The sequence below is a fragment of the Hevea brasiliensis genome, chromosome 8 (genome assembly GCF_030052815.1).
Source record: "Hevea brasiliensis isolate MT/VB/25A 57/8 chromosome 8, ASM3005281v1, whole genome shotgun sequence".
Lineage (NCBI taxonomy): Eukaryota > Viridiplantae > Streptophyta > Magnoliopsida > Malpighiales > Euphorbiaceae > Hevea > Hevea brasiliensis.
The window spans coordinates 25,899,189-25,912,836 of record NC_079500.1 but is presented as its reverse complement, the minus strand read 5'-3'; the positions used below and the strand labels follow the sequence as shown (position 1 = coordinate 25,912,836).

The window sequence follows — 13,648 nt, the reverse complement described above, 5'->3', positions numbered from 1 at the left end:
TCGGACATATTTATTTATTAAACCTTTTTGTAAAATTAGCTAAAATTTTTAAAAATCTTTACAATTTTTTTAATTTAAAACTTTATTTTATGATTTTTTAATTTATTTATAGTTATCGTTGAAAATTCAATTGTATTACGTTAATCAAGTTTTCTATAATTTTATTTTAATCAATGAGAATCAAATAGTGTTGATATTGGGTGTTAGTAAAGAGTGCATGACAAATATTCAATTTGACTAAATAGCTAAGAATTTTGATGCACCATATATATCAAAATGAGGTGGAGAAAGCGTACATGTATCACATGGGATTAATTGCACCGATCGTGCCTCAAGTTAGGTTATTTTATTTTAATTACTTAAATTTTTTTAATTTTAATTTTGTTTAAAAATTTTTTTCCTGATATTTAATAAAAAATTATTAAATTAAAAAATAAAAATTACTAGTTTATCTTTATTTTTTTTAAAAAATCACTATTTTATTTTTTCTCCTCTCTTTTATTATTAATTTCTTATGATAAAATTAATTGATACTTAAAATTACTTTATTTTAATAAAATTATTATTTATTGAATTTATTAATAAAATTATTAATAAATTTATATTTTCTATTTGTGATTAAATTTATTAATAAAATTATTTATTAATTTCATTAAAGATGAAATAATAATTTTACCGATAAATAATATCAATTAATTTGAACATAGGAAATAGAGAAGGAAAAAAATTAATTTTATTTTGAAAAATAAAGGTAAAATAATAATTTTATTTTATTTGAGAACCTATTATTATTGGTCAGAAAAACTTTCTCTGAAACAAAAGATGAGATTTTATTTTTAAGAAATTGAAATTGATTGAATAACTGAAATAAATCCATCACTTGAATTGAGGCACAATTATTGAAATTAACCCGTTCTATATGGGGGGTTGCATGGCCACTAAAGATGCATGTTCTCTCTCTCCACTTCTGGGCAAAAATGTGCACCACAATGTTACGTGACCTTTCCTTTTATTTATCCTAATTGTTTACATCATTATAAATAAATTATTTTTTTTTTAAATAAAATTTTAATTGACTATATACTGTACTTATAGTCACCTTGTAGGTTCCAAGGTGATTCCTGCAATTATTTTTTTTGTTTATTTGCTTTTGGCATTAGACAAAAAATATTTTTTTTTATACTTTCATGAGTAAATAATTATCTTCGGAGAAAATTAATATTTAATTTTTTTTATTTTAATAAAATTAATTATTTAATTATTTTATTTAAAAAAATACATTAATCAGTCCATTTATTTTTATTTTATCTATTTTTTAATTTCTCTATTTTTAATATGTTTGTGCATTGAATGAAAATGTTCATATTACTCATATTAATTAATTTATTTTAAAAAATACATTAATTAGTCTATATAATTTTCATATGCTTATGAGATCATATCAGCCAGAGCCCATCAATGAGGAAATTAATTTCTTGGCAGCTTCAACAGCATTCAATGTATATTTATTGTGTTGAGCTTTTCCCAACCAACGTGAGAGATTTTGCTGTTTCAATGTAGAGACAAAGCCTTGGTGTTTGGAGCTTCAATAGCATTCTGATGGTTGTGATCGCTCGTTTAAGGCCATAAATTTCCTTCCTTGTCTACGGAATCCTTTCAATCTTCAGTGGGGTTGTGAGCCTAGAAATGCCCCTCTAAAGCAGCAAGGAGATGAAAAACAGAGTAGTGAAGTATAATGATTCAAACATTCGTAACTCATGAAGTAGAAGAGAAAGTGATACTTCAAAATGGACAGACCTTCGATTCATGGAGGACCTCTATAGTTGCTGTAAAGTTTGCACCATCGGATGCCCCGCCCAATTTCAAGGATTTCATAGTTCGTCTCCCCACCGGTTCAGACTTTCATCATCCAGCACCACGCTCGAAAGTCACCCAGAGAATGTGCGCGCCATTGGTGATTTAGACAATTTATTTTTGAAAAATTAACTTCCAAAAATTGTTTTCCATAAAAATATTTTTCGTTTTGAAATATTAAACTAATGATGTTACATGTTCAAATATATATAATGTAAATGATTTCTACTTTAAAAAAGACACTTTTCTTAAAAACATGAAAGAAATACAGCCTCGATAGACCGTTAATGAGGACAAATCTCTTAATCATATGGAATGTTCAATCTCACCCATGTCAGACGCCCTCTTAGGCCGCACCATGAGCATGTTTAAAAGCTTCTGAACCATTTGGCAGATAAATAGTAAATCCAACCACTGCCCCAATCTTGCATGTTTATTCCTAAAACATAAAAAAGAAATAGCCATGCTGTGAATTTTCACCGCTTCCTATTTGAGTCCAAGTCTGAAAACAGACTTGCTCTAATCTGAAGCAGCTCAAATTACTCGTACTGAATTAAGCCAAACAAAACAATTGTATCATTCCAAGCAAAACTAAGAAACATGTGCACATCACGCACATGAGCAAACCAGTACGGCAAACCTTCATAACAACTCTGAAAAATCTCACAGAAAACCATAACCAACTCCTACGCTACTACAAAAATCAGTCTAAAATGAATCAAAGCACATGATGATTCTTAAATATTGCATTTCAAAGGTTATGCTCACACCCAACCTAAGAAACAAGGTTGTCACTCAATGACAACGAGGCTAGTTGATCAGCTGCGGCACCAGCCTGTTGCTGCTGAACACTCCTCAGAACCTCCATTGCCTCAGCAACCTTTGCTTTTAGAGCTTCTGGTGATTCAAGCAAATGCAAAACCTCGGTCTGGTCCATCTCTAGAAGCATGCCCGTCACCTTAGCTGCTGCATCAGGCTCCAGCTGTTCTACCAGAGGGTAAAGATTCTCACCCAGCATCTACATTTATTCATCAAGCAAATAAAATTAAATGACATTCATTCAGAAAAACACCAAGCTTAAATATCAGTCATAACAACCAAGGAAAATATAGGTGATGGATATCTCAAGGTCATCATGTAGAAGCGCTGCCACCCAAATATCAATCACACTCATTGACTATCATATTTAAAAGTACATCAGTAAGAAGGTGACTATACTATTCTTCTTGTTCAACACAATCCATTCACTGCTCAGTTGTAATTGATAAAGGAAAAATAAAGTACTCTGTTTCAAGAAGAAACTTACCCTAACATTTATGCCATTTTAACTTTTAAGAAGAGATTACTAAATGACCAAAGTAGCGTCACATAAGAATCAGTAGACATCCCAAACCATCCTCAAATCACAGGCTGCAAAATAAAAAATGAATAAACATTTAACACAAAGAATAATACATACCGTCCTCTGCTGTTCTGGAGTAGCATTTGCAAGTGCACTAGCCAAAGCACCAATTGGAATTGGCTGAGACAAAGCCGTATCACGCAATGGCATACCACCCATGTCATATGGAACAGAAAGCATCCCTCCAGCAACACCAGTCATCGGCATATCAGGCAAGCCACGCCCAGGAGGGTAGCGATAGACACGTCCCCTTGGAAGCATCTGTCAATAAAGAAAACCATTAGACAAAGGGTACCACCAATGTCAATGCGCTACAAGGAGACAGACCACTGCCAACCTGCTGCTGCATTAGTGGCATTGGCTGCTGGGATTGCTGGGCAGCTCCAGCCCGTCGACCACCAGGGCGCTGTCCCTGCTGCCCCTGCTGAACCATTGGCACAAAGAAATTTGGCATAGGAGCCCCACCAGGCCTCATACCAGGTACAAGCTGTTGCTGATATCCAAATCCAGGCTGATAACGACACAAATCATAAGAAGGAAAGCACCATATTAGTCAGATCATTTGTACCTAAACAATGGAAAGAGAAATACTGAACATGATTAATCAAAAAGCCACATCAAGAGGAGTTACCTGAGGAGGTATGATAGCAGGTGGGGCTTGTCCATAGAATATCTGTTGTCCCAGTCCTGGACCACCAGGGGGGTATAATGGCATTCGAGGAGCAACTGATGGTGTCATTGTAACTGGCCTCATTTGAGAAAATTGAGCCTGTAAAACAAATGCAAACCCATAGCAATATGAGGAAAAAGACCATTTCACCGTTGGATGAAATCAATATTAAAGGAAAGTATATACACAACCACATGAAATGGATCAATATGAGGAAAAGATAATATATCACAGCCACAGTGATTTAGAGAAAAAGATGTTAGACATTAATCACACATTTCATCTAAGCCATGTCAGGAAACATCTCATTAAGAAAAGTAAAGAGGCATTAATGCATTCATGCAGATGCAGGTAATATTTATGTGTATATAAAGGGAAGGAGCCATATTTTAATAAAACCAATTATTGATTGGAGGCTCAAAATGTTATTAAGAAAAAATATACCTGCAGCCTGGCTCTTCTATCTTCCTTTCGTTGTGCAAGTGCAACGTACAAAGGTTTGCTGACAACCATTTTGCCATTCATCTCCATGAGCTATCAAAACAATGATGTGTCCTTTAACATGGTGTTTACAAATGCACATCCAAGAGGGGGAAAAAAAAAAAAAAAAAACAAAAACAAAAACAACCCTCACTTACAGCTCTAGATGCCTCATCAGGAGTAGAGAATGCAACAAAACCTGAACCTCTGCTTATTCCATTAGGATCACGCATAACCTGTTCACACAGAAAATGTGCATAACTTGACCTTCCATCAGTTGATTAATCAACCCAATCATATGGGTGGATTGCTACTCAAAAAACCAAATGCTACTTACCTTGCATGATGTGATTGTACCAAAAGAAGAGAAGAGCTCCTTAAGCTTATCATCACTTATGCTATCATCTAGATTTTTAATGTACAAATTGGCCCCTTGAAACTTATCAGCTGCCTCCTTCATGCTCTGCTCAAATCGAAGTTTTAATTCAGTTTCCCTTTCAGATTTCTTCTGGGCTTTCCCAACGTACCACTCCTTATCATCAAATTTCTTTCCATTAAGGGCCTCAACAGCTCTAGCCGCATCATCTGCATTCTCAAAGTTGACAAATCCAAAGCACTTGGTTTTTCCATCTCCATCCCTCATCAGCACAGCACTAGTGATTGTTCCAAATTCACCAAAAATTTTCTTCAACTCATCTTCAGTTATTGCTTCTGAGAGGTTCTTTACAAAAACATTGTTAAATCTTGTCTTGTCATTGGCATTCTCTCTTTCCTGTTTGCGTAGAAAAGGTCCAACATACACCTGCTTATCATTCAATAGCATACCATTTAACTTCTCTATAGCCTTTTGTGCAGATTCTTCATTGTCAAACTGTACAAAGCCATAGCCCTTTGACTGGCCAGAGAAATCTGTAGCCACCTTGCAAGATAGGATATTGCCAAATGCTGAGAAAGTATCATGCAATCCTTTGTGGTCAATCGCCTTGTCTAAATTCTGTTAATTTTACATATATAATTTCAGTCAGAATGTACATAGAAGGTTGAGAACTAAAAATTATATAAAAAGCCACAGCATCAAGCACATCTCCGAATCAGCAGACAGGAATACCTTGATAAATATGTTGCCAGCCCCACTTTTGCGAACACTTGGGTCACGATGAGAATACATGATTCTAATGGGGCTTCCATTGAGAGGAGTAAAATTCAGCATATCCAATGCCCTTGCAGCTGTCAAAAGTACAGAGAGAGAGAGCGGGAGAGTGAGATTGGGAGCTTTAATGCCAGATGCAAGGAACAAGAAACTCTTCAATTTTATCATGTAATTTATGCCTCATGTATACATACATTGTATACACATATATTGGTCATTCTCTATCTCATTCAAGCAGAATTCCTAATGACGTATAATATCCTTCAAGATAAAGCTTCCCAATTCACAAATCCTTCAAAGCACATACTTAAAAAATCTATACTTGTAAAATACAAATTATATTTCATCTCATTATTTGTCAGAGACTCACAGAGTCCGTTATGTAGCAGAATCCCTAACAACAGGATCTCAAGCAGCAGACACAACAGAAATAAAGCAGAGAAAGAAATAGAGTTTTAAGGAGAAAAGAATAGAGAGAACACGAGAGAAATTGAATAGAAGATTCTTGATATTTTTCCGGAATGCCCTTCTTCAGTTACAATAGCTATTATTTATACAGCTGCCAGCCCTTCCCATAACTGTTCCCGCCAATTACAACCTTCCTAACAACTTTCAGTTCTTCAACTAACTACCACAGACTACCCTAACTATTCTATTACTTTCCCATATAATCACAGCCCCTTATTCTCCTTATTAGTCACAACAGAGTCACAGTATAATAACATATGCTGAAATCAAAAGTTTATATTTCTAGTCTTTCAATGTGGAAAAACACAACAACAAAGTACATTTTGTCCAGCTTATGTTCCCATGCCCAAAAAAAAATCATTTACTAGCAGATTATCCCATGAAAAATTCATATTAAGATGAGGAATTACATAGAGAGATAACATGAAGTCCTACAAGCACAAACTGAATAAACGTGAAAAAGCAACCCAATGATGTATTTGTTGGTCATATGGAGGGCTAGCCATAGTTATTAAAGGCTCAAGGCGCACCAAGGCGCCAAGGTGTCGTGGAGCCTAGGCAAAAGGCGTAGGTGCACGCTCGAGAGAGGTAAGGTGCAAAAATTTAAAAAAAAAAATTATTAAAAATTAAAAAAATTATAAATATTCTATCACACTTTAAGTAACATAAAAGTACATAATAATAACTAACAAGCATTCAAGCAATCAAAAAGAGGTAAAAATAAACTACTAAAAGTTAAAGTTTAATAAACTAGTAAACTAGAGACAAGGAAATTAATAATTTATAATAATATAAACCATAATTACCTAATAGCAAGTAGCAACAATGCAATACACAAACCAATTTATAATACCATAATCCAATTATAATACAACTCAACTCAACTCAACTCAACTCAACTAAGCCTTTATCCCAAAAATTTGGGGTCGGCTATATAGATTCGCTTTCTCCACTCTAAACAATTTTAGGTTAAATCCTCAGAAATGTGTAATGCTTCTAGGTCATGTTGTACCAGTCTCCTCCAAGTCAATTTAAGTCTACCCTTTTTTTTCTTTCTATCCTCTAACCTAATGTGCTCTACTTGTGTAACTAGAGCCTCCGTATGTCTACGATTCACATGACCAAACCACCTTAATCTCCCTTCTCTCAACTTATCCTCAATTGGCACCACTCCTACTTTTTCTCTAATACTCTCATTACGGACTTTATCTAGTCTAGTATGGCCACTCATCCACCTTAATATTCTCATCTCTGCAACTCTTATCTTAGACGCATATGACTCCTTCAGTGCCCAACACTCACTACCATATAACATAGCCGGTCGTATGGCAGTACGGTAAAATTTTTCTTTCAACTTATTGAGAATCTTGCGATCACATAAAACTCCCGTAGCACGTCTCCACTTCAACCATCCGGCTTTAATCCTATGATTAGCATCCTCCTCACATCCCCCATCTACTTGAAGGACTAAGCCAAAATATTTAAAGTGATTACTTTGGGACAGTACCACTCCATCCAAACTAACTCCTTCCCTATCACCAATTTAGCCTTCACTGAACTTGCAATGCATGTATTCTGTCTTCGTTCTACTTAACTTAAAGCCCTTTGACTCTAGAGTACTTCTCCAAAGCTCTAACTTTCTATTGACTCCTCGCGTCTCATCTATCAAAATAATATCATCCGCAAACATCATACATTAAGGAATACTCTCTTGTATATGTTTCGTCAATTCATCTAAAACTAATGTAAAAAGGTAAAGGCTTACAGCTGATCCTTGGTGTAATCCAATTGAGAACGAAAAATCTCTCGTGTCCCCTCTCACTGTGCGCATAATAGTAGTTGCTCCTTCGTACACATAGTTATTAAAGGCTCAAGGCGCACTAAGGCGCCAAGGAGTCCTGGAGCCTAGGCGCAAGGCTCAAGGCTCAGGCGCGCGCCTGAGCGAGGTGAGGCGCAAAAGTAAAAAATTTAAAAAGTTCATAAAAATCAAATAAATGTGATGCTTTTCTTTTTTTTCCTTTGTCATATATCTTGAATTGGGTTTGCTGGTTTGAGTTTAAGTGGTTGTTTTTTTTGCTAATGAAAGTGCTCGCTAAAGATAGAAATAAAGAAAGCATGCCTTTCTAGAACCTTGTGCCTGGAACAAAGGCGCACACCTAAGCGCATAAGGCGCTAGGGTTCGAGCCTGGTGAGCCTTGAGCCTGAGGCGTGCCTGAGGGGCGCCTTTAATAACTATGTTCGTACATATCCTTCAACACTTGTATGTACCTAATAAATACCCTCTTTTGTTCTAACACACTCCATAAGACATCTCTTGGAACACTATCATAAGCCTTCTCCAAATCAATAAAAACCATGTGTAGATCTTTCTTCACATCTCTATATTTCTCCATCAAGCTTCTAATGAGAAAGATCGCTTCCATAATTCAACAACTGGACATGAAGCCAAATTGATTGAGAGAGATAGAAGTATCATGACGTAGTTGATGCTCCACAACTCTCTCCCACAACTTCATAGTATGGCTCATGAGTTTAATTCCCCTGTAGTTTGAGAAACTCTGTATGTCTCCCTTATTTTTAAAAATAGGTACTAAAATACTCCTCCATTCATCAGGCATTTTCTTTGAGTTTAGAATCTTATTAAATAATTTAGTTAACCATGCCACTCTCATATCTCCCAAACACTTCCATAATCCAATTATAATACTAGATATTAATAATTTTGATAACAAAGTCATAAACTCAATTACAATATTTCTAATAATTTATAACAAGACCTAATAGCAATTAGCAATAAGAAAATGAACCCAATTTAAATCGATCATAAAACTAAAAGCCAATAACCAATAAGAAATTTAGAGTAATGGAATTAGCATCTCAAGTCTCAACAAATGGACATCACATGCCAAATTGTCAACATTCTTTCACATTCACACAAAACAAAATCACAAATTTAAACCCCAAAAAAAAAGCATATGGTATATGAGCATCGCAGAAGGAAAAGAAAAAAGCACAACTGCTGAGACTTGGACGAAATAGAGCGAGAGAGAGAGAGAGAGAGAGAGAGAGAGAGAGAGAGATGGGACGAAGATAGCATGGCAAAAAAAATAAAAAGTGCAGTAGTGCACTGACGAAACAGAGAGAGAGAGAGAGAGAGAGAAAGAGAGAGAGAGAGAGAGAGAGAGAAGAAGGCTCTGCCATGGAGGAGAGAGAGAGAGAGAGAGAAGAAGAAGAAGAAGAAGAAGAAGAAGAAGAAGAAGAAGAAGAAACAAGCAAAATTAAAACATACTTGGCTGGAGCTGCTGGAAATCACAAGTTTTGGTGGTCTTCTTCTCCTCCTCTTCTTTTGCTTCTGCTTCTTCTTTTCTTTCTTTGGTATTGCCAACAGGCTTTTAAAAGAAACTCTAGAATCCTTTTTTTTTTTTTTAAATTTCCTATGCCTGGCCTCCTAAGGGCATGCCTTGGTGCGCCTCGATGATGTGTCGCGCCTTTCTTCCCTTCGGGCGATGCCTACTGCACCTGAGATGCACTTGATAACAGTGGGGCTAGCAATAAACCTTTGACTCCAATAACAAATATGGGCATGGTACTTTGGACTTTATTGCCCTGCTTGACGATATGTCAAAAAAGGTACATTGCGAAGCCCCCCTTATGCATTCTCGTAACACATGCAATTCCTTATAGGAAATAAGGTGTACCTCTATCATTAGCAACTGTTTTCAGTATAAATGGTGTCACATGATCCTAATAGCTCATAGGTTAAACGTGTGTGGGTCGCAACAGCATAAGAATGGGCAACCTACCAAGAAGTTGTCAACTAGAATCAAAACAGGTTGCAAGCTTTGAGTCCAAGGGTCATTATTGAGGGAGCAATCACAATGTGGGTAAGGTACTCTAGGGACTAACCACCCTTCCTATCAATGTGTCAAAAAAGGTGCATTGCAAAGCTCCTATGACAGTTTGCAACACATGAGATGCTAAGCTCTACGATGCCTTGAAGAAAATAGGGTGTGCCTCTACCATCAACATTGCTTTTGATAAATGTGGAGGCACAAGATCCTAAGAGCTCCTGAGTTAAATTAAATGTGCTTATATTAGAGTAGCGTAAGAATGGGTGAACTACTAGAAAACTGTCAGTATTTAGTCGGTAATATGGCTAGTTCAATTCAGCATCCCAACTACTAACTCGCACTCCAATGTCATGCAAAAGTTAAAATAAGACCAACAAATAAAGAAAGGGTTCAAAAGTTATTATAATATGCAAAAGAATTGACCAAGACCTTGGAGTAATACCCAGACCAAGATAATGCATTTCAAAGATGCTAATTTATCAAAATGAACACTTCAGCTGCATCCTTAACTTTCAGAGGGTATTTGACTTAACTTATGAAAATCAGCTTATAAACACTAAGTACTCATAAGCTAATTTGAGCTTATAAATATTTAAAATTTTAAGTAGTTCCGTGTTTGGTTAAAGTGCTTATCTTAGACTGATAATCAGTTGATGTGTTTGGTAAAAAATAACTTATAAATACATTTATTATTAAAATGATAAAAAAGGATATTAAATGAGATTTAAAATGAAATTTTAAAAATTAAATGAGGATAATATAGTAAAACACTTGGTTAAACTATTTATAAACACAAAGCTTATAAGCACCAAAATGAAAAACTGGATCTTCCCAGCTTATTTTTTTTAGCTTATAAGCTCAACTTATAAGCACAAAAATTGCTATAAATAAACAAGTCAACCTATTTTTAAAACTGACCAGCTTACAAGTTAGTGGGCTACAAGTGCTTCCCTTAGTTTAGACTAGAAGTGAGATTCAAGAAACAAAATAGCCAACACATAATCATTCTCATGTTTTGGCACACGAGTAAGAAGTGAACCCATTACCTCATGGCTGCACAGGGGGAGTTTTGCAGCAACAAAGATGTTCTGCATGGGAAAGAGATAATTTATTTTACCAACTCCAAGTATCCAAGAACTATAAATCCTTGATGTACTCCAATGAATTATCTCTCACTCAACAAATGACTATCACTATTCAATTGCGATACTCACGAATCATCAATAGCTTGAATACAAAAAGATCTCTTGAAACTAGGAGAGGAGTTCCAAAGCCAACCTTAAATCACACGCATTGATGGTCCTTTTACTTCTACCAATCATTGCAAAACCTATGTTTATTATAGTCATAATTCAGTTGATCTCGCATATCAAAAACCAAATTTTTAGCGCCAATTTACTTGTGAAAAATTATTTTCTATTTTAACTCCAGTTCACTAGTGGAAAACTAGAGCAATTCTCTAGAGAAGTTCTAAAAGAAAATTAGAAAATAGAGTTTCAAGTTCACATGTGCCTTTGAAAAAAAGCTTTAAATTGTTTTCTACTATTCTCCTTTATAACAAAAGTTATGCTTTCCAACTATTTTTCAAATGAAAAACAATAATTTTTCTATGAAAAAAAATTTATATTATAGCTTTTTCATAACAAAAATCGAATAATTATTCAGGAAAATATTTTATTTATAATGATAAAAAATTTATCATATTATTATAAAATAGATTAACACATTAAAAAATTAAAAAGTAAAATAAGTTATCAAATATATAATTTTTTTAATTATAAAAGATATGAATAATTTTTTTTATTTTTTTAATTAGAAAACTATTTGATATAATAACAGGTGAATGCATTTTCCATTTTTCCTTTATTTTTCATGAATAATAAAAATTGGAATTTTCTTAGGAAATAGAAAGTGGAAAACAGAAAACTATTTTCACAACTAAACAGGCAGTTATTTTTCATTTTCCATAAAAATAAGGAAAAACACAAAAGAAAATGTATTCACCTATCAATAATAGAAAACATATTCTAATTCAAAAAATATTCATATATTTCATAATTAAAAAAAAATCATTATAAAACATATTTAAAAACATATTTTACTTTTAAAATTTTTTAATATGCGTCATTCATTTATTTTATAATTATACAATTAATTTTTACTATTGTAAATAAATATTTTCCTAAATATTATTCAATTTTCATTATGAAAAAGTTATAGTCTGATTTTGATTATAGAAAAGCCATCATTTTCATTTGAAAAACAATTGGAAAACGTGATTTTGTTGTAAACAAAAATCAGTGGAAACAACTTAAAACAATTCTGCAAATATTAGTTAAGTTTTGAAAAACTGAAAAACTATTTTGAAAAGCTAACTCATCTAAACATGAAACTATTTTCCAGTTTTCTTATAAAAAATTTATGGAAAACTATTTGATTTTCCATGAGTCACAGGCCCTTAGCTTTTTCCTTTCTTTCGTCTCTTTCTTTTACTAAAAACACTAGAATTGAGTTTCACATTTTTGCAACAGAACACTTTCACAACCACAGAACCACTCCTAAACATGGTGTTGGCACTGCATTTGAAAAGGTGTATAATTTCTTTTCTAAAAGTAACAATTGGCAACAGTGCACGTAACTTAACGAAATCAGCCATAACTCATTTTGCATAAGTCATAAACTAACGATAAAAACCAAACTATAGGGCGAGAATGAACACTACAATCGAGCATTGATTATCTATGAAGATTATTACTTATCATCAAACAAATTCAAATATATATATATATATATAATAGAATCTGTCTTCCCTATTAATAAGAAACTAACAGTAACACATCCATAATATATTAATACTAAAAAATTGAACAAAATAAAAAATTGCGGAAAAATAAAATACTAACCATCTTGAGGATTGCTATAATTAACGTAGCCATAACCGAGCGATCGGTGAGTAGTCAAGTCCCTACAAACCCGAACCGAAACCACTTGCCCGACTTGATTAAACAGATCGTAAAGGTGCGTTTCGTTCACGTTCGCCTCCAGATCACCGACATAAAGGGAAGTCACAAACTGCGGGTTGGCTCCGCCGTTCACACCCTGAGCCTGAACCGGAACTTGACCTTGTGCCATTTCTCCCTTTTTTCTCTTGAAAAAATTTACTATTCAATTTTTTTTATTTTTTTTCAATTTATCTTCCCTCTCCTCTTTTATTCTAATAAAAGAAACACCAAACCCTAACTCTCTCTCTACGCTTCACCAAACCCTAGCTTAAGCAAACGAACGACTGATAAAAGCGCACACCAAATGTTCGATAAAATGACTAAGATAGACACTCTGTTTTTTTTTGTTTCAGTCTTTTTGCTATATATATATATTTTTTTTGGAGTTTTTGATAGGGGAGGAGAGGGAAGGCCGAGGAGGAAACGGTGATTTTGGCCGCCGAAAGGACTGGCGGCGCTTGAGGAAGTAACAGAGAATGGTAAGAAGGGGAAGATTGGAACGGCACTGGAAATGAAAGGGTACTGGGAGGTCAAGACGGCAGGATATAAAGAATAAAAAGCGTTTGGGTAAAGAAAAAACCCTAAGATGCTGAAAAGGAGAGATCTCCGCCGTCGGATTTGTTGAGTGTGTAGGGCCCAGGTGACGGTGTGAAGAAGTAAACTGGTTAACCGTGGATGGTATATTTAGGATAGGAAAGTTGCGGTTACAAGCAGGTGCGGTGGGAGCGCGTGGTTAGTAGTAGTGTTTGTTTGGTTAGTTTGAAATCAATT

At 34.5% G+C, this 13,648-nt stretch overlaps 1 protein-coding gene across 1 annotated transcript; it reads right to left on the bottom strand.

Moving 5' to 3' along the window:
- Positions 1 to 2,318: 2,318 nt before the first annotated feature.
- LOC110662220 (polyadenylate-binding protein 8) lies at positions 2,319 to 13,420 on the bottom strand. Its single transcript, XM_021821128.2, has 9 exons — positions 12,779 to 13,420; positions 5,515 to 5,633; positions 4,744 to 5,400; positions 4,565 to 4,642; positions 4,371 to 4,460; positions 3,888 to 4,025; positions 3,594 to 3,767; positions 3,314 to 3,517; positions 2,319 to 2,872 (listed from the first exon to the last, which is right to left on the bottom strand). Exons 1-9 carry the CDS (start codon positions 13,005 to 13,007, stop codon positions 2,630 to 2,632), a joined length of 1,932 nt encoding a protein of 643 aa, XP_021676820.1. The 5' UTR covers positions 13,008 to 13,420; the 3' UTR covers positions 2,319 to 2,629.
- Between the last annotated feature and the right edge of the window lie 228 nt (positions 13,421 to 13,648).